The sequence below is a fragment of the Rhopalosiphum padi genome, chromosome 1 (assembly GCF_020882245.1).
Source record: "Rhopalosiphum padi isolate XX-2018 chromosome 1, ASM2088224v1, whole genome shotgun sequence".
Taxonomy (NCBI): domain Eukaryota; kingdom Metazoa; phylum Arthropoda; class Insecta; order Hemiptera; family Aphididae; genus Rhopalosiphum; species Rhopalosiphum padi.
Genome location: NC_083597.1, coordinates 32,995,944 through 33,021,340, shown reverse-complemented (window position 1 = coordinate 33,021,340; position 25,397 = coordinate 32,995,944). Strand labels below are relative to the sequence as shown.

The 25,397-nt window shown below is 36.8% G+C and overlaps 1 protein-coding gene across 2 annotated transcripts in view; it reads right to left on the bottom strand.

Annotated features, from left to right (window-relative positions):
- LOC132918087 (dachshund homolog 2) overlaps positions 1–25,397 on the bottom strand; it is a 124,075-nt gene that overhangs the window by 75,474 nt on the left and 23,204 nt on the right. Inside the window, exon 2 of one of the 2 annotated variants that reach the window (XM_060979171.1) lies at positions 14,425–14,454. The exons of the other annotated variant lie outside the window; for it this stretch is intronic. Within the exon in view, the coding sequence (XP_060835154.1) occupies positions 14,425–14,454 (30 nt within the window). The remainder of the gene's footprint in view (positions 1–14,424; positions 14,455–25,397) is intronic. 2 annotated transcript variants of the gene reach the window in all.

Sequence of the window (25,397 nt, the reverse complement as noted above, 5' to 3'; positions counted from 1 at the left end):
AGGCAAAACGGCACGCCGCCACTTCATTACGGCGACGATGGCTCTCTGCTGATGTGGCAGATATAATATCATACGCGAGGTGTACCCATATTATATACGCAATAGTGCATGTGTGCAAGTCGGCGACGGCGGCGTCGAGAGGATTGCAGCGGATCGCCGTCGACGCACAAACAGTGGCGACCGAATGGGACGGTGCACTGGACGCGAAGGGTACCACACAACGTATGATGTTCGGGTGGGTAGGAGCCGATTAATGCTTCGAAGTGGTCGTTCTTGAGCGCGATGAGACGATGAAAAACCATCGAGAAAATAAGCTAGCGAATAATAATAATTGTAAAAAAACCTCCTACACATTACATATTATGAAGGTGTACACCAAAATAATAATGATGATTCGGCGAGAGATACGCAATATCGCGGATAGAGAGAGAGAGAAGAAGTGAGTGAGAAAGAGGTCGAGGGACTGAGTGAGAGTATAATAATAATATAGTATATTTAACCGCGGTCGACCCGCGCGCATATTAATAAGAAATACACAAGTAATATTGTCTCTAATTAATGGCGGAAATGCAAAGCCCTTTTCGGTTTCGGTCGTAATATTTCCTCCTCGGGGGCTTTGGGCGCCTCTCCCGTCCGCGCGATGAATTATTATCACAACACATATATAATAATATACACGTTGTACATAAATACGATTCCACAGCGTTTTGAGCGACACGCCGCCGCGCGTGTTATTACATCCAAAGTAATACCTGTGTTTTATTCATGACGTTTTAATTAGCGCCAGAGATCTGGTTGATGGGCGGGCGGGTGATTGCGCGACTGCAGTGTATTAAATTCGTATTTTCCGGCGGGGCAGGCGGACGGAGAAAAAAAATAATATCGTATAACTACCGCGTATTCTCACGCCGCGCAAAGTTCGAACTTACTATGTTTAATGTGTATATACAAAACACTGCAGTATATATATTATATACTGTGTATAATATACACTACTGGTGTTTCGCCCTTTTTGATGCCACTGAATAATTAATCGAGTCCCCCCGAAACTTAATACCGTAATTAAATCGCCGCGCGGACCCCGGCGGCGGACTAACAGAAGTTTTGCAATTTGCGCGTCGACTCCCCAACCCCTGCACTCTACCCCATTCATTTGTTACTCGGTTCAAAAATTTTACTTTCCATTTCGGTTGATCGCCGAGGAGACGTTGTTTTCGGTTTTTCTAGATTTTTCTCGCCCGAATAACACATTTTATACTTTTATCATAGTAATAAATAAAGGTAAAATTTTAAACTCTACGCCGAACTTTCGTGCATCTCATTCTGCGCCAAAACAATGTAACCTTACGAAAACATTGATCGAAATATTATTTTGTTCCACAACGACTCGTGTTGCTGCAAATAGTATTTATAAGTACATTTGAATGTCGATTATTATTTCCAATTTTGTGGTAAATGCGTTTGCTTCGAGACAAAAAGAAATTCGTAAAAACAAAATGTCCACCCGTTAAACTATTTCTCGATAAAATTTACTATATATATATAATTTGAACATTTTATGATAATTAAAAATGTAATTTCTTTGTATTTCCCATTGCATGTTTTAAAAAACGAATGTAATATATTATATTAGTGTTATTATTATTAGTATTATTATTATAGTCGTTTCAGTGTATAATTTTATGGAAAACGTCTAAAATACTTGTAATAACAGTATCGATAAAAATTAAAGAGATAATTACAGAAACAAAATATTCTCCAGAATTAAAAAAATATGGGAAAAAATTAAAAACAATAAATTTTTAACACCCCTTGCGGCCGCCATAGGATTTTTCTTCCTTTTTTTTACCGCTACATAATAGAAACGACCTTTCCTCGCGGCTTATTTGCCATCTAATGGTGTTTTCAAATTACTCTCGACCGTCTTGTTGCCTTTATTTCCTCTCGGTGGGCGCATGCAAATGCGTTTACGGAAAAAAACTAATACACCTTTTTTCCATCCGAAAAGCCATTTGAGTATTAAAAGTTGTGTACAAAATGTATATAGAATTAAACACACCGGAGCCTCTTTCCGGCAGATGGATAAGTTTTTTCCAGTAACGGTTGTTGTTTTTAATAACTTTTCGTTTTTACATATTGTTTGTGACGGCGTCGGTGGTGGTAGATCAGTGGCGCGGGGAGAAAAAAAAGATATAATTTATATTATTTTTGCCCTCTGCCATCGCCGTACAGTAAATGCCCTAAATGAAATACGAGTCACCGAAGGAGATATTAAAAAAATAATAACAATACATACGTATATATAATATTATTATACACGCGTGTAATATAATAATAATATCACCGTTTCGAACAACGGTACTATTACTTTTATAATAAAACTCGATTTGGATTATAAAACTTGCGGACTTTATGAGCATCTTACGTAAGACGCACAACATACACGCGTACACAATAATAATAATATATTATACCTATAGCTAGGTATATCCTTCGCGTACACACGACCATTACCGTTGATTAAACCCAATACGTACATGTGTATATGAGAAGTTTGGCATATCAGCGGACCCTCGGGAGCAGTTTACATGCGAGCTCCATCGTAATTTTATTTGAACTTTGGAAGACGGCAGCGGAAAAATATTATATTAGCTGTATATATATATTAATATAATATACGCTGCTCAACCGCCGGCGGCAATCATAAACCATTTTTCCGGGCGGCCAATCGTCACGCGATATGTCAGTGGATTGATAAACGGCCGTAATAAAAATCGTATCAAATTACTGGTCAGGTCAATAATAAATATACGTATAATGTGTGTATACTGTATATATAATATATATTGGTAATTTTCGTGTATTCATCTACGAAGCGCGTGTGTATTGCAGGAAATTGCTTCTATTTCGACGGCGCCCTCGCCCCGCAGCGTGTTTATATATTATTATACTCTATCAAATTGAGTTTCGGAGCGTTCATTGGTATTCGAGCGCGAGATTTTCACGAACGCACCGCACGACTGCCACCCTTTAGGCCGTTGGCGAGGTATAGCGCCACGGCCTTTTCATTTATTTTCGTCACTTTCGCGGCGACGACGGCGGCGATCGAATTAATAGACAAGCGAACATGTTACGTACGTATATATATATGTATAAATATAAGACATGAGACGCACGAGTGTAAACCTATATAGGTACAGCAGCGGAAAGAGATGCAGTGCACCGTATGTATACAACTATACGATATCGACGAGGGAATAAATGGCGAAAACCGCAGAGTCATCCGGTGGCCGTTAAAAAAGAAACTCCGTTGAGCGGCGAGAAGAGTATTAAATAAATAAAATTGGAAAAATAAAAAAATAAAATAATGAAACGAGAAGGCACATTCGGAAGAGAAATGGTTTTTTGTGACAGACGGGTAAACCGTGTGTGTTTTGCAATTTCTGAAAGGTCCTCTCGCGCCGCGCGATCGATTAAACATTTAATATATATATATATGCTATACAATACCGACGACGGCGCCAAACAATAATTTGACGGCGTTTCTTATACTATATATTATATTGTATGGGTATATATATATATATATATATATATATATATATGTATGCATTAGTGTTGTGGAACTAAAAGAAAAAAAAAACCAGAAATGTCGATCTGTGGATCGTGTGAGAACCACGCCATCGGTTCAGTGACGACGACTGTTTTTTTAAAAATATGTAAACGCTTATATAATATTATATACCTACGCGGATCTACAGTGATTACGACCGTCTACTAAATAGTAATTGTTTTGACGTCATGGATTTGTGTATTACGCCACCGACCGTATATCATTTATTGTCAGTCAATCTGCGTCGTGTTTAATATACACAGTCTAATATTGTATCTGTAAGTGTATATGTATAGAAAATTATTTCACAAGCGCATTCAAAATATAAGCACACGTTAATTATTTACCACTAATACCATTATGTACGTCTCATTTCCCATGAGTTCGAAACGTTCGATCGAGCCATCAGTCTGCCAAAGATTCGACTGTTTCGATAAGATTTTAATTACAATAATAAAACTACACTGAAACTCGAACGCTACCGCCCCTATTCATATAAATATAATACACGTGCGTATATGTGTACTGTAATAATATTATAATAATATGGTCGTATTCACAGTGAATTTGTTTCACGAAGCCTTAACTGCGACGGCGGCGGTTAAATACATCGGGTTAATTAAAATTGTAATTATATATAATATTATATATGAAACGAATTTCTTGTTCGGCGGTTCTCGTAATCATATAGGTACACTACAGTATTATGATACACCACGGTGACCCAAGAACACACTGCATATTATAACTATACAGACGTAGGCACGCGGAAAATTTTTTTTCAAAAACCATTTTGCTACTCTTCCGTCGTGTTTTTGAATAATTACATGCAATTGACGGAACGGAAAACAATAACTGTTGTTAAACGCGCGGTGGTTGATAGACGTTAGAAACAAAAAGAGCGAGAGAGAAAATGAATAAAATGCGTGGGACACTATTTATAATAATACGGTATCCATATACTATATGTACAGGGTGGTTCATCGACCATACTCATCCCTATTTTTTTTCTTTTAGCGATGAATTTATATGATATTAATTATTCCAATGTTCAAATCATACCATAAAAGCCAGCATAAAAACTCAAGCGTTTATAAACTGTTGTAGAACAGTAGTTGGAATGTCAATTTTGACATGTTTAAATAAAATATAAATGTTGAATAATTGCATTATTGAAAAAAAATAAGGGGATAGCATGGTTGGTGGTGATTCATCCTGTACATAATAAATACGCATTTACTATATTATACGAGTGTATACACGCGGACGGAAGAATCCGAAAAATTCGAACGCGTTTATTTCTGATTATTTCAGCAGCGGGGGTCGAGAAACAGACGAGTACGCGACACTTGTGTGGATCTGCGCGGAGCGGTGCATTGTTTTGCAAATTAAAACCACTTTGTTAAAAACCGCCACGGTGTATACCGGATACACACGGAGAGTGACAGTGACGGAGATAGACGTCGCATCGAGCGCATATATATGTAAATTATATATATATATATGTGTGTGTCTGCTGTGTATAATGTATAAATGCGAAGCGCACGCGGCAACCGGGTTTTTCCGAATCACCGGCGCGAGAACGGAACCGATTTTTCAGATAATCGTCCGGACGGGCCCGATATTAGCGGCTAATCGACCGACTTTTAATTCAGTCACCCAACCCCCACCCCCGTGTTCAAAACACATTAATCCTTGTAATCCCGCAGAAACCGACGGATCCGGATCGACGGCTAAATATATACATGCGCAAACGCTATTAAATGATATATTATTACGTATATATATTGTACTGGGAAAGTCTCAAAAGCCGCATTTGTCACGGCGATAATTCATTTCCCCAATGAATTCGCACATTTCTCTAAGTACAGCCAGCTCTTGGCCACGGCTGTTGCGAATTTACTACGGCGATTTTACTAAGATAGTGAGTATTAACACTTCCGTGCACTGTAGGTTATTAAACAATAATCATGCTCGTGGATACTTCATGGAAATTAATAACTTTAGATTTTTTTAGAAAACCGAGCTATAACTACGTTTATTTTCTTTGAAAAAATGTTTAAAAATAATTAAACACCGGATTTAATATATATATTTGAGAGGAAGTTATCTGCGAGCAACAACTCTCCGTTATGTAATATAACTACATCACGAGCCCCATTGGGATTTTGACCGTGAATAATATTTTCTGATTGAAAACCATGCATCACACGCTCGACAAAATACTATCATATTAACATAAACGTATAAGCCAACGAAAATGTCCGTTAAAGGTGTAGCATATTGGACGACGGTTGATTTGTTTTTAATTTTTTTTTTTAACTGCCGGTGAGGGTTAGTTATACATGGATGAAAACGTTAGTAATAATCGATACGCCGTTCAGTTTTTGATCGGTCATCGAGACACTGGTGGCCCTCGAGTACATGTGTATGACAAAAATAAAAAAGAACCTACTTCCTATAAAACTACAGTGAAACAAAAGCGAACGCTACTGGTGCGGGTGTGAAAAAGTTAACGATTTTTAATAATTAATTAAAAAAAAAAAATTGGTCCCTCGTGTCCTCAAGAGTGTTGTTTACGGTTATTTATACTATGTATTGTTTCTGTAGCTTCCGTCCGGTCAACACACCGTTGTTAATTACAATTACGGTGTGGAGTTATACGGCTCTATACGCGTGAAAACACGAATGATGCGCATGTAAAATATTATAATAGTATAAAATATTGTACATAGGTGTACAAGGTACAAACAAGGATGAGAGCGAATACACTAGATATAATATACGAAAAAACCAAAAACAATTTCACGGACGTACACACCTGCGATTATCAGTATAGGTACCTATTTGTATTACCTACTTATATATAGGTACTGCACTTTATATATGTTTGGATGGTAAACGTATGTTATATGCTATTTATAAGTAGCCTGTTTGGTGAGCATTTTTTTTTATCTTAAAAATTTTTTTTTACTGTGGTATAGCGATATAATAACCGGAACTCGCTTGGATCGCGGCACGTCACATACTATGTATGTTTTATTATAATATTATACCTGTGTGTGTATGTATAACACGTGCGAATATGTGTACAGGTTAGGTATATATAGGTATACGTACAGAATATGGATGGCACGACGGTCGTAATACGCTACACGTATAATAATATTTGATAATACAAAACCCGATATCGTCGAACCCTCTCGCGGCCGTCACATTTAGAATCGCTAAAAGCTCTAGCAATTAATTCGTACACATACACACACACACATATATATATATATATATATGAACACACGTACAAAAGGGTCCCGCAGTGGCGGCGGAAAGAGTATATATCCACTGTTGTATGGGGAGAGCCTTTGTTGTGTTCCATTAGTCGTAAAACGCATATGTAATTTCATTCCGTATTTGCTTCCGATTCGCATCCTTTCATAATCATATATCTGTCATCTTCGGTTAACGTTGTTCTTGTAAGTTTGTGTGTGTGTGTGTGTACGTTCGTATAGCCTACAGAGTTCTGTTGCGCGCAAACCGTAGGCAGAGGGTGTAGAGCGAGCGGGGTGGAGGCCAAATTGTTTGGCCTGCCGTCGGACGGGGTGGAGGTGGAAGAAATAATTGAAGGTCCAAAACCAATATACCGCCGCCGCCTGTACACGGACTTAATCACCTTATATAGTTATATACCGACCCTATTTAAATTATTCCATTTTGTACATTTATAAATACATGGCCGTGCACAAACGCAAGAGTGACGTATAACGTTTTGTCCAATAATATGTTTTGACATTTAAATCGTGACTCAAACAACTTCCACTGCATACACACGTATACATAATACGCGTGTGTAATAATATTTTATGCAATGATTTTACGCTCGAACGGCAATGGTTTATTTAATACTTTATAGACGACCGAGGAGGGTTTACTTTATAACATATTATTTATATTCAGATACAAAACGTTGACGATTTGACGTTTATTAGTGGTTTTATTGCGACTGTGCGCGCTTCTGATAATAATATTCATCGTTGACGGCTTTAATAAAATCCTATGGCACTTATAGGTAACACGAAACCGTTCATTAATCAATGCTGCAGTGCGTCTACTCTATACATTATTATGCGATAAATGTTTACGATTGCATTCATATAAAGTGAAATGTCAACGAGTAAAATTAAATTACGCATAAAAATCAAACGTATAATAATAATATGTATTTTCCGGTGATAGGATAATAATTATATAATAGGTATATACGGACACATCGAAAGAAATCGCTAGACGGCCTGTAGTTGCACCGCCCTCAAATGAGATAAATCGCATGGCGTTAATAACCATAAATATGTGTATAAAATATGTATAGCTATACTATAATGTACACAATATAATATTATAATAATGATGCGTCGAATCGTTTAAATATAATTACCATTTATACCACACACAGCAAATATGTGATATTCGACTAAAACGTATTAAAACGTATTGCGTATATATCTATGTGCGCATCGCGATTTAGTCTATACGAATATACAAGTATCATCTACGTAGATTTACCATATATGCATCGTGATCATATTATATATAACTACATTTCCGTTTTGACCGTATGTAAAAAAATAATTAAATTGCTTTGCATTTCGAAACATTAACTGCGCGCAAATTGAATTATTACACACGTACTACGATAGTGTAAAAGCATCGTTATATATACATCCAATACCCATAAAAATTACACAATATAGAAATAACCAGTAAAAAACAAACAGACTAAACACTTTATGGCTCTGTCCAAATTTTATTTATTATTAAAATGACATATAGCAGCCAGCTCGGCATTTGCCATCAACGCTTTAATAATGTACTACAGTTATTAGAAGCCATCAATCATTAATAAAAATAACCACTTAGAAACATAATCAAACTCTCATTTACGGTTAATTTTTCCACAATCAAAATAAATCTTTTCCTGGATACCTAATATTCGAATATAAGTCTCCTACCGATATTTTTACAATAAACACCTATAAAGGTATTATAATATTATGGAAGGTGCCTGTCCCATGGACCCATACTCTAAATTTTACTCTAAACGGTATAATTTGTCACAAACGTGTATTGTGTGTTCAATGGTATATAATAGTATTGGATACAAAATTATATTTTACGAATATAGCGGAGAGGGGACAGGTAGAGAAAATTTCGTTTCCAATGAATCGTAATCAAACTATTTCGTAATATTTATATCCACGATGCAGTTACGGCGGACCTCCCTTATTTGTTCAAACTAAATTGTTTATACCGACGTCATGTTTTTTCATTACTTTTTATGCGAAAGCGCGCTGTTTATAGAGCTAATCCTTCTTATTGCATTTTTTTATTACCTTACTTTTTTATTTTTATTATATACATTTCTTCCCGTACCACGTCCAAAAAAAAAATACAAAGTATGTATTGTATTATCATGTATATTATTATTGAATCGACGTATAGGTATAACAATACATATATTATAATATGCGTTTACATGTGTATACACTGCTCAAAGGAATTCGTGGCGGTCGCAGTGGCCCCTCTTAAAGATGCGCCCATTCGATTCCGACTGCTTTGCGGCGGCGTGTACACATAACTTAAAAACATATTATGTCATAACAACAATAGAAAAGAGCGAAAAGTTTGTCGGCGGCCGCGGAGGTGGTGGTGGTGGTATAAAACGGTTGTGTTTTAATTAAAACTTAATCCTTCGAATCGTTTTCGTTGTAAAGCCTTTATGCTAACGAAAACAATAATTATTGCACCGTGTAATATTATTCTCTGGGCGATGTGGCGTGTAAATCATTGCCCGCGTTCGTTCTCGTCTTTTGCCGTCCGGAAAAACTCTCTTTTGCCGTCGGTGGAGGGTGTTGCAAAGAATTAGCAACGGCGCACATCCATTGTCCCGTGGCTTCGGCGGCGGTGGTTGGAGGTGATGGGTGCGAGTGTAAAACCAGAGAGGAGAGTGTATATGCCAACCGAAATTACGACATAAATTCACCTTAAAATGACGTTAATGAAATTTCGGTTTCGCCGGCTTTTAGTGCAAAGGGGGCTCAACGAGGCGAGAAAAAAGTACAAAACCACTGTGGCATCAGCAAGAAATAAATATTGAAATAATGTGTTGAATATAACTATGTATAATTATGATACTCCTATGACTGTTTGTAATGTATAATATTACTATATTAAGTATACTATATGAATATATTATATCGTGCTGATAACTTTTTAATATACTCTCGTCTGCCCGACGAAATGTACTATATATATAGTACTGGGTGTGTACCTTTATGTGCTTATGAGTATATGATATGACCGCAATATGGGGTCAGTGGTAAGGTAACCGCGGTTTAGTGAGAAAGCCGGTTCGGAGGGTAAAAAAAACGTATCGACAAACGACATAACAAATGAGCGCATCGATTTCGTTAAACAATTGGTCAGCGAACAATAATAGGCGGCGACTACGACGACAGAACAAATTGAGAGAAAAAAGTATAATATGTATATAAATAATGATTATAAATAAGGTATGGAGTCGCGCGAACGAGGCCATCTGTGTGTTTGTGTGCGCGTATTCGACGACGAGAAGACAATGCGCGACACGTATTCGGGTACGTGATCGTTTCGCCGGCCATTATAATACATATTATTATTGTCGCGGTGATTTTTTCGGCATTATTATTATTATTATTACTACCTATTAATAAAAATATTCGAAAAAGAGCGAATCAAACGGAAGAGGTGATACAACGAGAATAATAATAATAATAAAAAAATAGACAAAAAAGACAACGCATAGCAGAGGTGATAAAGGAGATCGAATCGTTTGTGGCTACACACACACACATACACACGCACAATTGAACCCAATAATGATTGGACCAACGGGAAAATTCGCCGCCGGACAATTGGTTTTCGGCTTGAATCTATTCAAGCGACGACGACGGCGACACTATTTATTTTGTAATTTTGTATTTTTATTTTTTTTTTTACTCAATGTAATGGATAGGAGAAAAAATGATACATAAATATAACAACAACAATAATATATCAAACATGCACCGGGTGACTGCGGGGTGACGACTAGAAGAATAATCGATTATGTATAGGTATTGACCGGTAAAGGTTAAACACAATGGGCCACACCGTGAAATGACGCGATGCCGAAGACGAGACCAAAACATATATATAATATTATGATATGGCGGAGAGATCGACGACGTGATTTCGTGATGTTAATTTTTTCCCTATATACTCGGCGCCCGTTTGTGTATTTATAAATTATTACTACGCATTGTTTCGATTAAAAAGAAAAAAACGTGTACGCTACAGATTGTCACGTGCAAGTGTGTAACAATATTATATAGATTTCACAAGAATCGTACAATGATAATATTATATTCACAGTTTTCCTAAACATGATTTTTATATCGCCCTACAGCATGGAAGTGTTACATATCTACATTATAAAATATATTATACGACCTAGTGAAATGGTGTACGTAAGCTTTGTATAACGATGTGGATAATAATCATACTACAGCTACCTTTTACAGAACGATTAGAATATTTAATAAATAAAAAAAAAATACGGTGAGAAAAAGCGTATAAATGACGGCGGCCGCGACTAATTAAAATTCCAGACAACAAGTAAATGTCAGTGGTACCTATACCACACAACAACAACTACAACTACTACTACAGCAGACAATTAAAACCCTGTCGATAACAATTTCCTCTCAGTCGTAATCCGATTCATTGTGTGTTATTATGTATTGAAGGTGGCGGCGACCTACGCCAATCTGGTTCTGTGTCCGGTGTCGATAAGATAATATTATAAAACAATTCGCGAGGCGTTTAAAATCACTCGTCTAATATATTACTATTTTATAATTATTGTTAAACGATATGCATCGTGGACCTCAGTGAGGAGAGTACGGGGCGAGCAACTATGCGTCAATGGTTCGTGGGACTCCACAACACTACACTCAGCGGGTCAAAACATCGTGGTGGCTATTCGCTTTTCGATTTCTGAATTATTATCTAGAGACCTCATATTATAAAAGATATATAAAACTATACAGTAAAATATCCTCACATTTTCAAAAAGAAATATGTAGCCAAAATTCAGTGGGCTTTAGTAGAAAAAATTCGTTCAGAGGTGTATCGGTCTATGCAATATACTCAATACGTCATACACACATATATATATAAATATATATGGATATAAAACACAATACTTATAACTATAAAGTCGCGTGTTTTGAATATTTAAATCTGACCACCTTATAGTATAATATATTACTACTACAACATCATCATCACCATATTGATCATATCGTAAACGCTTTTGAATCCGGTAATATGGCAATGCTCGTGTTTTTTTCTTCTTTCAAACGGCCGCCGGTATGCGTGTCACACCGAAATCTACACCAATTTGCCAAGCGTGAAAAACGAAAAGAATACCAACACTCACTCACTAACGTCTAAAGAATTCTCTCGTGGATACACATTATAATATCAACTCGTCCGTGATGCGTGCGTGTGCATATTGTGTATTGGTGTACCTACCTATATGCGAGCACCCGCAGGCCATCTGTCCTCGCGCTCCGAAAACGAGCGCACCATCCAGAGAGTGTTATTTTTTCTCAATCCGTCGCGGCGATATCGTTTTCATCTCGGACGAGACACTGCGGAGGATTACAGGGTCGTTATATTGCATTCGTATGTCTGCAGGTCGAACGACGACGACGATGAAACGCTTTTTCCCTCGCACCCACGGATTATATAATAATATATATATGTTACCCCGCACCCCCTCGGACCGTCAGTCACTGGGCGTTCGTGTGTGTACGCTCGTCCATTATATGCCTATTATTATTACCGTCGTTATAATATTATATATCGTGTCACTCGCGGATTGTCGAGTACGATTGTCAAGAGCACATATTATTATGATTCTGGTCGTTTACTGTAGAAAATACGGGTCTGCCGCTTCGCATTATACCGAGCAGGGTACGCCGACGAAATGGAATAACACTCACACCTAAGCCATTAGTACAGCGTATAGTATTAGGTAGGTAGTAAAAAGTGTATGATGGAGTATAGTGCGGTAAATGTGTGTATGTGCTCGAAAAGGCGTAAGAGAACATATTATTATACATTATTTTCGGTTTACGAGAAGACATCTGGTTTTTCTTTTTGTCTGCATTTGTGTTATATATATTATTACACAAATTTCGCTCCCCGTGTTCTAGCCGTGTGCGGGTGTATGAGTGCGTGTTATACATATTCCGAATTTCATGGTGTCCCGAACCCATTGCGACAGCGGTGTTTAAGTGTCGTTTCGGGTTCGCCTTTTTTTCTCTTTTATTTATTTTTTTTTCACGTTGACACCGATACTGCACAATCACGCGACGGCGACGACAACGGTAACGACAGCCGGCTGTGTGCGAGCGTGGGGGATTCGCGCCTAATGTGTGAACACAAAATCGCCGATGGTCCGCGCCATTCGGACCGTGAAACGTAAGAGGATCACACACGCGCGGTGACCAGAACTCGCGTTTGTGTCTCGCTGTTGTTGTTGCCGCCACCGCCGTCATCGTCTGTCGTTCTCGTTGTCATTACATGTTTTTCCCCGTTATTATTATTGTTACTTTTTTTTCATTTCCAATCGTTTACTGTCTGTTGAACTTTCGACCGGTCCCTTTTTTTTTTGCCACAATAACACTCCGATAGCCGCCGCGGGGGTCAGAGCTATAAGGTGCGAAATTATGTGGGGAAAAAAAATTCACATTTTTCCATCCGCATGCACGAAACGGCCGATGGTCATTTCGCGCTTATATGTATATATATAAAATCTATCTATACCTAGATATTAGGTACTGTTATTATATTATATTTATATATGATTTTTTTTTTAAACGACGCAAAAAACTTCTATAGTTCCGGTCAAATTGTCACAGTATTATATTTTCGAGAAACGCTTATACATAAAAATGACCGTTTTCGTTATTTATTCCACATTATTACACTTTATGGATAACGTAATAAAAACAATCTATATATAAAAATTCGACTGCCACATCCGGTGTATGTACTTATTGAAATTTCCTAAAGAAAAAAAGAACGTGGCTTGTCAAAACGTCTTTTGAATGATAAATCCGATTAAGCGTTTTGAATAAATCTTACAGACAAAAAAAAATCGAAATCGACCTGACAAAAATAAATTACAGATTTGATCCGACAGGCAAAAAAAAAAAAATCAAATTCTTCAGATAAAAAAAAGTAAATGCCGGAAGAACGGACGCGTAATTAATTAAACAAGGGAGCGGGAAAAAAAGAAGGATATTTTTCTTTGCGTTTATAACCTTATTAAATAATGAAGGGGCTTCATCTGTTAGGGGAATGGGAAGGAGAAGAGTTAATTTAAACCCGACACGAGAAACAAATGCGGACGTTTAATAACGAAAAAATGTGTAAATGTTTCCATCTCTTGTTCGGATTCAGATTTTGCTGCTCTTTCCACCCCCGCGGGATAGGATATATTTTATTTTATTTATTTATTTTTTTTTTTTTAATTATAAGCCCCAATAACGATTTTTCTCCTCCAGACGTTGTATCGCCCATAACCTGAAGCCTTCTCCACTCCGTCGACGGCGCCTATTATATATTTAGCACGTGAAAACTTCTTACCCGATTCGTGTTGTATGTATATATGTGTGTGTGCATGCAAATAACATTATAATAATATGATCCAAATCGTTGCCTACCTGTCAGTCGGCTTGTGCGACATCATGCACCTGCAAACAAGAAACCAAATATATAGTTTAACTAAAGTGCATAAATAATTGGTTAAAAAAAAATAGATAAAAAAAAACAAAGTACAGGCAAACCCGAAATTCGATATAGTTTAACAGTGTTGCAGGTTGTTTAAAATATTGTATTGGTAAAAAAATTGGTTCTCTATTTACGATCAGTTTTTCTTCCGACACACTTAGTTAAACTATATTGAATTTCTTGCGTGCACGTGTATTGTTATTATTATTTTACTAGTGGCGATGACGACGATGTACCAAGTGTGTATATATGAGGCAAGGGATATATGATACGAGCGAATTAGGAAGTATCGACGACATTTGCACATAATACATATACACACATATAATAATATTATATATCACGCATATTATAACGGTCCCTGTTCGAAGTCACCGCGGGTCGTTAATCAAATCCCCGAAATGACTAGGCGGATTTAGATCGTGCGACATCGAGACGTCAATAAAACGCAATAAACACCATTATTCTGTTTAAAAAAAAAATAGGCAGGCAAAAAAGGAAGGAAAAAAGTAGTATGAACAATAATATCATATATTATTCAATGGTGGGTAAAAATAATAACGTAAAAAATAAAAAGTCACGGTTTACCGAATACTGTCAAGGTATATCATTGTGGAGTGGCAAAGGTCATGGGCGTCGAACGCCTATTAAAACGGAATGATATTATGTATAGGGGAGAGTGAATATTGGTCTCAAAGGTCAGCGGCAGATGTGTGCGTATGGTAGTGCCGGCGACAATGAAACAAACGGGTGAAAAAAACCAAAATAAAAAAAAAAGATTTTTTTAAATGTGTATACAATTTTTTGCATTTTCAGATTTATCGAGATCGATCGACGCGTGATCGATTGATGACGTTTTGTCCTATAACAATTGTCGCTTTACGCGCAATCTATAACTATTATAATATAATATGATATATATACTTTTTTTTAATAACAATTATATGATTGCCAATGAAACCAATAGTTGTGAGCATGTGTACAAATGATTATTATTTGACAGTTTTTGGGTCGTTTCGGAAAAAATACTGTTTGTGCGAGAGAATAAGCGACGATGGCGAAAACTATAAAAATCATATGAATTTGTATTCTCAATGATTAATATATTAATTTGTATAACACACTGGCCCGGGTTAAATCGTTCGGCTCAATAATAATGATCTCGCGATTCATAATGAACACGATACTATTTGAAATTTGTACATCGCTCCATAGTCCGATCAGTCGACGAGACGTAATAATGTCATTTCGTTCCGGCCGAAATGAGCATTCGAAAAAAATCAAACCTTAAGAGCGCATGTACAACGAAATATATGCACAAGTATATGTTGCGTATTATATGTACAACTGCCGGTTATGTGCGGAATCGACGCAATAAAAACCCATAAATATACCTATACTCATACGCATATGCCATATACTCATCGCGGTATGTTTGCGACTATAACATTATATCACATGATAATATAATATAATATTAAACTGTATATTATTAAAACGTATCGTTACACCTGTCAGACCGAGTTATGTATGGCTCGGGTATCTCGTTTACATACATTACGCGTATAGGTATATTTAGCCGTGTGTATATCGTAAGTATATTATATTATGCATATATATTTTTAATATCGTTTTCGGTGTACACATGCAAACGAATGGACGGATCTGCGTGTGTTTTTTTGCGCCCGACCCGATGTCGATTTTCCGGACCGAAACGTCGATCTCCATCGTAAATATATATACGAAAAAAAAATGTTTCTTATTTTAACCAAAACCCCCGCCCGCGTCAATAAAAACAGTAATAATATTTACATATTTTATATTTTATATATGGTACGGTCCAACCGCACATGTACCTTCGACTATAATAATATAATATAAAATAAATATAATATATTCTTACAACCGTTAAGTATAATATCATAATTTCGTATGGATACCGCGACTACTGTATATACACACGCGCACATATAGATACAACAAGCGTGTGTATTGTGTGTTTCATATTATTTGTATCAGTATACAATAATACTATAATGTACATGTTATTATAATGTGTCGGATATGCGCGCCGCACGTATCGCATTTTCCACGGTGAACGTTTTTAATAACGTGTTTTTTTTTTAAATTTCATTTTTTAATAATCAAACAGCCATTCCGTTTTTCTTTGGGAAAAACAAGTTCATCGTACGTCTTGAGTACATTAAATTCACACATACGCATACTGATAACAACCAAACACTATACAGGTGGCAGTATAATCACCGCGCGTCACTCTATCTCTCTCTAAGTAGTTCGATCCTATACCGCAAACATTTTTTTTTTAAAGTTGACCCGTATTACGCTCCAGGACCGACAAAAAATGATAAAGAAGACGTAGACATAAACTCCAGGAATACTGCAACCGCACTGTGTACAAAGTGGAAAACTTGTGACCTGTAGACCGAGATAAAGTCGCGGTTCAGTCACAAGTGATATTTTCAATAACCGGCGCCTACGCACAACACGTGAACAATTTAACGCAGACGACAGATTGTATAGGTACTAATATTATGCATATAACATATATTACATTATACATTATTATGTATTAGTTAATAATAATTACTGTTGGTACGTATATAGACAGAGCCAGTGTGCCAGTATGTATATACGCGACGGAAATATCCAATCACCGTTTGTCGGTCGGACAATTATCGGTATACCGACGGAAATCGATTATATAGTAATAACAACAATATCGTGAACCTATAAACATTTATACATCATAACGTGTATTATATGCGGTATAAGCGTAGTCTAACAGTGGTGGGCTGTATAGCGACGGCGATACACCCGCGGGACGACACCGCGCGTCCGACTAAAAATCCGATTTTTCTCCTGTCCGACTGTCGTTTTCGTTTTGACCCGTTCAGCATTACACGAGCAAGTCGTCCCCCATTCCGTATACACACACATATTAATATTATTATGTCCGTGCGTTTGATAATTACAATGTGTCATCGCGGTCGAGTTAATTTCGGCCGAGTGGTTAATGACCGACGCCGACGCCGCCCCGAAATGGAAAAGTACAATATTTGTTGTTGTGTTCGCCGCGGTCGCTTCTTCACGAACCACGCGGCGCCGCAGCAGGTCTTATACGTACGATCTATCTCTCTGTAATCATTTATCATCACGGGGCCGGGTACGGCCCCTGCAGTGGGTCTCAACCGTGCGTCGTCGGCGATCACACGACTCACACGCCTTGTGTGCAACGGCAACAAGTCGTACACGGAAATAACGATATCGCTTGTTCTTATTGCCGTTGTCGGATGACATCAATAAACTTCAGTTCGGCCCCCTTCGCCGGATCGCAAACACAATAACAACGTACACCTAAACTCGTATTTCCGTACGGACCGCAGTGCGTCATTATAATATTGAAAAAAGGAAACGCCCGGCCGGCGACGTGTGCGCAATATATAACAATAATTGTAAATACGAAAGCATTTTTCGGTAAACGCATTACTTATATAATAATAGGTACACCCTGAGACACGCGACTCACGAGTTTTGTTTCGAAGAGACGGGGCGAATCATCTGCTTAAAATATTTTCGAATCGTTCGTACATTATATTGTACCCACGGACGGAGCAATGGATCTTTTATTCGGTCGCGTGTAGCACCCGTTTTCTTGCGTTAACGTTATGGGAAAACGGGAAAACACTGTGGCCCGCCCTGTCATGCCGCATAATACCACACAAACATATTATCCGAAATATAATAGAGTCTCCAGAACGTTAAAAAGTATAATATAGATTCGTATACCTATTTATGTGATCGATCTGAGTCGCCCTGGTCGCGGTTAATAATAATAAAAATCGTTTCAGATATCTCTGTGATGACGGGATCCCCCGCTCTCTCAAGGTATATCGTCTGCATGTGTATACGTAGGTATTATTGGTAAAATGCATACGTATATATATATTATATTATGTAATGTGTATATAGATAATAATACACGTATCGTACAAGACTAATATTGTTTTTGTTTAATGATTCGGGTGTCTGGATGAAAAGGACATTTTGAGGCCTCCTGAAGCGAAACAAATCATCGACCTGTGTATAATATGTCGGTGTGTGTGTGTGCGTATAATACGTAAATAGACGCGCAAGCATATAGCCTATACATCGTTAACGTTTAATTATTGCACTGGCGCCTTTATGTTTTCCCAAATTCATTCGTCCCACACAAGGCGGCGGCGGCCCTCGACGTGTATTTGTTTTGCACCGGTTCGTGTATTATATTATACCTTCGTCGCCGTTGCTATAGGTAGGTATGTAACGCGCCAGCGCCGTTTGCCGGGGGATGTCAATCCGCGCCACCGCCGCCGCACCGTGTGTTCCGAAGAGTTCAATATCACAAGTCCATCAATCAAACTTCGAAACAATTATAACGCTCGTAGAACAATTGATTACGTTATGATTTATGATTACTCTTGAGGGTAATGAACATTCCGATTGTGTTTCTATTCTATACGATAATACCTTATATACACACGACATATTATACAGATATTATATCGTGTATACCTGTGTATATTCCTGAATAATATTTCCGGAACGGATAAAAAGAACGGTTGATCGTAAACAAATGTTGGGTATTGTTGTGCAGTTGTTATATTATAACCGTATTGTTATTTGTTAAAATGTGAGTATCAAAGGTTTTGCAGAGAATATTACATTTTCGAAAAGGAGACGACGTCGTAAACGTCCAATTATTTATCGCGGGGAAAATTTCGTTTTTAAACTAGCGAATAAACTATACATATAATAATCGTGTGCATACGACAAATGATTTGGTTGTCAAAGCCACGAGGCATTCAACCTCAGTGGCCTCCAATCATGACTATAAGATATTTATAATAGTAATATTAATAATAACAATAATAATAATAATAATAAGAGAGATGGTTAAGAAAAAAACTCATATGAACCTATTGTTTGTTTTTCAAACATTAGACAATGGATACACCGTTCTTCGGGAATATAACAATTTTCGTAGGTATATGTATATACACATGTACACATGAAAAATACATATATCTATAAGAATTTTAATAGAAATTATTCTGGGCGCTCCCGATTTCCATTGTACGGCGGCGACGCGGCCGTATACATTTAGGTATTTGTATTTTACTCTTTTTATATTATTATTATTTTTTTTTTGTGAGTTAATCCGATTCTTTTGTCCTTGGTCACACAAAAAGTCAATAATATGATTGGGTTCTACTACAACTACATCTATACTTACTATCCCCGACTCTATAGAATTACATACATTTTGATTGTGTGTGTGTTTGTTTACAAAGCGACGTCCGATACGCATGTACCACGAATTTGTGCCGTTTCCAATACGTGAAGCAATATATAAACCAATGACAGCAGGTGCTTGTGAATAGAGTGAGAGAGTGAGAGTGAGTGAGAGACAACAAAAATGTTTCTCTCTGGCACACGCACTACAGATGTGTCCACACGTTTTGATTGCTGTTCATCGGAAATCGATGCCGCCGCAATATATATATTATAATATACGGTTGTCAGCTACATGATATTATGTATATTATTATACTATTATAATGCATAATGTAGGTACGCGCCTAAGTACGCCTCCCGTGAAAAACCAATATCGATGTCAAAAAAATAGAGTACCTTCCCTTATATAACTGTAACCAATCAACTTGGTTTTACAGTATAGGGGGAATGGGAGCGTACTCTATATAACTCGAATCGGCCGGTTCAGACCTGATTGCCAAAACACCCGTTTTGATGATTTTTAGGATCTCGGTGGAACGATCTAAATCGTGTGACACGATATATACATTATATATCTACGTTACAATTCCTGGATCGCAACATTGCAAGCACACTGGAATATCGGCCTTGATCGTCTAGACTCTAGAGCTATACAGAATCTCGTTGTCATCGATATAATATATAATAGTGTGTGACATTGGATAATCTGGCTCGAAAATATGATAACCAATACGGAGCCTGTGTATAATATAATTTAGACAGATATAATCAGTTCAACTCTACGATTAAGTGTTACATGCATGTGTCATTCGATAATCGTTCGCAAATCAACTGATTTTAACCTGGTATCAGGTATGACGTTAAATACGAATTACAACGTGTACCGTGGTTTCCGAAGCGGTAACCACGTGCTTCGTGACCGTGATAATAATATACTATCGTTGTGTTTCACGCGTGAGTAATCGTTGTAGGTAGGTATATACAGGCAAAATCTCGTAAGCTAGACATCTTACAAAACGCACTGTGGCGGGGGCAGTTATCTGCTGTAATAACAACACGGATAAAGCCCCGGACCGGTTAAAATCTTGTTCTGTCTCCCCGACGAAGCGATGTAGCCGAGATGGTCTGTTGCGTGTCCTCGTCGTCGCGATTAAAGCCGTCGCGCGAATCGGTGTGACGAAATCGTTTTCGTCGATGCGGCGGCAGCACTGAACGACAACCGACGAACGCGTTTGGCGCGCGTGCTCAACATATTAAATTACGTTCGGTTTTATTTTATAATATACAATGTTATATTGTTAAAATTGTTTTAACGGAACACTGCAAAAAATAATATAATTTACGTCGTTCTTTTTTTCAAATGGGACTGCACAGTCTAGAAATTTATTTGCGAAACGGGTCACGACGAGTCGGCACAGCGGACGCTATCTATTATATTTCCTATACGATTACAATAATTAAGAACACAAGATACGAAACTGCTATATTATATTATACGAATACAAACGATAATTTGCGACGGTCCGTATGCCGAGTGTATAATATTATAATGTATGTATAATATTATTATTGTTATTATTATTTCATATTATTATGTGTAGTCGTACTGCAGAGTGCATCACGCTATGTTCCTTTTATTTTCCATACCCCCGTACGTACTCCCAGCCCGCACTAGAACGTTAATTTAATGATACGTTGCGAAGAGATTGAATAGAAAAATAATTTTAAAAATCGCGCGGTGGGTTTTGTACTGGTTAAAAAAATAATAGTATACATGTACACCTCATATATCATACATATATATATACATATGACATTACCATGCAAATAACACAATAATCATCCGTCGTCTAGTAAACATACATATATGTGTATAGTAAGTACGCATATATAATATTATATTTATTGTATTGTACATGAGCTAGTGTGGGTATGTTTATGGTATTCACTATATATTATATAGTTACTACATTCACAATAATGGATATTTTAATGTGTTACGTCAATTACGTGTACCTATACGGGAACAGGTGGAAGAACGCCGCCGGCGGGTGCGTACGCGTGCTAACGCCCGAGACGAAAAGTCGATTGGCGGCGTCACAAGTTCGCTGCCGTAATATATTATCACGCAAACGTGAATAATCAAGCCAATTCTCGAATAGTAACGTCACTTTTTCCATTTATCCCAGTGGTGTGAAAATAGTTCTTTATTTTTCATAAAAGCATTTATTGAATATCTACAATCTATACTTTTATATAATAAATAAAATTGAAAAAAACGATAATGTGATATTACCTGTAGAAAGACTGATAGCAGCGAATTAAAGAGGTGGTGGTAATCTTATAGGCACGATCGACCATGTATATAAAATAAATTGCGTTTTGTTTTCAATTGTGTATATTTCAATAAACAAATGTACAGACAGTTTTTAAATTTTCATCTCGATTTTTTTTTTTTTTATTATTAAGTAAGAATAGCTTAATTGTGTGTTTGTCGATGGTGGAAAGTCTAAATACGCAAACGTGGACATGAACAATAATATTTAATTATAATGTGGAGTGTAATTCAAACGCGTTTCGGAGGGAAACGCGTTACATATTACAATGGCGCCGGTGTTCCTAACGTATACGTGAGGCATAAATCATTATACTCGAATCATAACTAAATAATGTTTTTTGCATTTATATAGGGCATCGTCTGAACCTGCGAGTCAGATAGTGAACGGGAAAAAGGTGAAAAATATGGTGGCCAAAAATATTGCATAAATTATAATATCTATAACAAGAACAACACACGCGTGACGCGTATGTTATATTTTAATATACTATGTTTATTTGGCAAAAAATAATAATCATTATACATATCCCGTATAATATTAGATATGTGTGTGTGTGTGTGTGTTATTGTATGAGTATTTAGTTAAATAAATTAAATATTAAGCGCGAGCACACGCGATTCGCGCTGATCGGTGGCGTCGTTCCGACCCGTTTTTTACATGTAATATGAAATCTCCGTTTTCAAATATTTAATTACCCATATACGTATACATTTTCTATAGTATTCAATATTATTAATATTATATTAACCGTTTTTATGTAGCAAATAATATCCGTTGATAATAAATAGATTAAATTATAATAATACGCGTCTGCAAGTATATTAAACATTAATTCAAGCTTACCCAACTCGACGACTCGTTAAACATACAATAAAAATAAACATGGCAATTACATGTGTACTAAGATAATACTATTAGTAGACAAACAACAAATTTATGAAGCGCATAACATTCTTGAAGGACGAAAATCGCGAGTGTCGTTCCCTCTGTACCTCTGCACTAAATATTATATAGAATAAATTCGCCATTTTCATCGCACTACGGTGTACTTTACACGCTTAGCATATTATATAGGTTCATATTATATGTATATTAAGTATTTACTCATGTAATGTATATATGAAATGTATATACCTATAATATATGTATTTTACGAGGCCAGTACGGATGTGAAATATTATTATAACGAGTTCTAAATAGTCCACCTCACAACTCCGCCGAAAACATTCGCTTTCCGTAATAAAACAAGATACGTACCTATTATAATACACCTAAAACAGTCGACCATTTGACAATTTATTTTTTATTTTTACAATATCCGACATGGTTTGCAATATCGACCTTGGCGGCCGTGTACTTATTAGATAAACACGTCCGTTATTATTATTATTTTATATATATTTACAAAGGTACATTTTATAATGCGAATAATTATTGTTATTAACGCCTCGCGGCATAGCATTATAACAGTCATCGTGACATTTGGACCCGCGCTGCAATGCCAATATAATATTTATATATTTCACTGCAAAACGAGTGGTGTATAGGTATTATAATTTATAAATACTTAAAACGTGCGCAAAAACGATTATATTTTGCACGCTGCAAATTGTTGCAATACCGCGAGTCGTATACGATATACGTTGCGGTGTATTATAATAATACCTATAATAGAAATTTTAAAATCTCCCCTCCCCCTCCCCGCACGCCTTACACGACGATAATACAATATTATAATACATACGATATTTCTATACTGACACGGTGACCTGTTAATGGTAGAGAGGATGCCCGAGAACAGCATAAGTATATTTTATTGTAAACGCGATATGAAAATCAATCGATCAATCTCTGCAGTTATACATGCCTACATACGTAGATCGAGAAACAGACATTTTCTTATGAAATACTTGAACGCAGTCTATAATAACGGTAATAATGATGATGATAATAATAATAATATGACGTAGGTTCACGTGAATCGGTGACAAGCTGTAATTTTCGTTCGAACGATAAACGCGCTGTATACTCGTATAAAGTATATTCGAACATAATAACTATTATCTATAAGTACATATTTACATTATATTAATATATTATGGTGGACACGCGGTGTTTGTTGCACCGCGTCTAAAATCGATCGAAATATTTTAAAATCGTTTTCTCAACCGTCTCTTTGCTCCGCATTACAATATACACGCACCACATATAATATCTCGTATGTGTGTGTGTGTATATATATAATATATATATATATATATATATATATATATCACGCTTGTATTATATGCATATATAATAATATACGTCTATGACTCTCCGTAGTCTGTATTATAATAAACACAATAATAATAACGTGAAGACGCGCGTCGACGTTCGAATATTTACCAAAAGATGATCCGTGCGACACGGACACAATATATCGCATGTGCAGCGAGCGTATATGTTTCATATCATATATGTATATATATATAGAAAAGAGCACGTAATATTATGTATATATAAGGCGAATAACACAATACGAGAAAAGAAAATAAGAACGAATTCTATATAAACAAATCTGATATACATATACACATACACGAGCGACAGAGCAATACGCATATTATTATATTATATAGGTATATATATATATATATATATATATATATATATATGCGCGTGTGTAGACATATACCAAGACGGGACGCGGCCATTATCCTGCGGCGTTAATTTGGAAAACGTCAGCTAAGTAATTGTTGTCTGCAGCGTGCGAGCGGGATGGCAGATCGGTGCGGGTGTGTTATACACCTATAGAGGATATTGTATATTATAATATATGTGTGTGTGTGTGTGTGTGTGTATAGCTGCTGCAGCGGGCGTAATACGCGATTGCCTTTCGACGTCGACGACGACGACGACGACGAAGATCGGCCTGCCTGGCATTACGTGCGTCCTTTTGACGAACACGCATGACGAATGATAACAAATAGACACGGACTCGCGGCTGTAACAATATTTATTTTTTTAAATTACCCGAGAGCCCGTCGTCGAGACACAGCGTATCCGAAAAGTAATTTCGAACGACTAGATGTTGGTTTTTTTTCGATTCCTTTTTTCATTTTTTTTAACCATTCTTCTTCCACAACGCGTCTCCTCGCATCCGATTCTCGCCGTCTCTCTCTTTCTCTCTCTTCCTAGAGCGTGCGCGCGAGCCCTTCTACGACGTGTTCGGTTTCGTTTGTTTTATTTTTTTCCCTCTGCTTCCAAACACGCTCATTGACGTATTGATA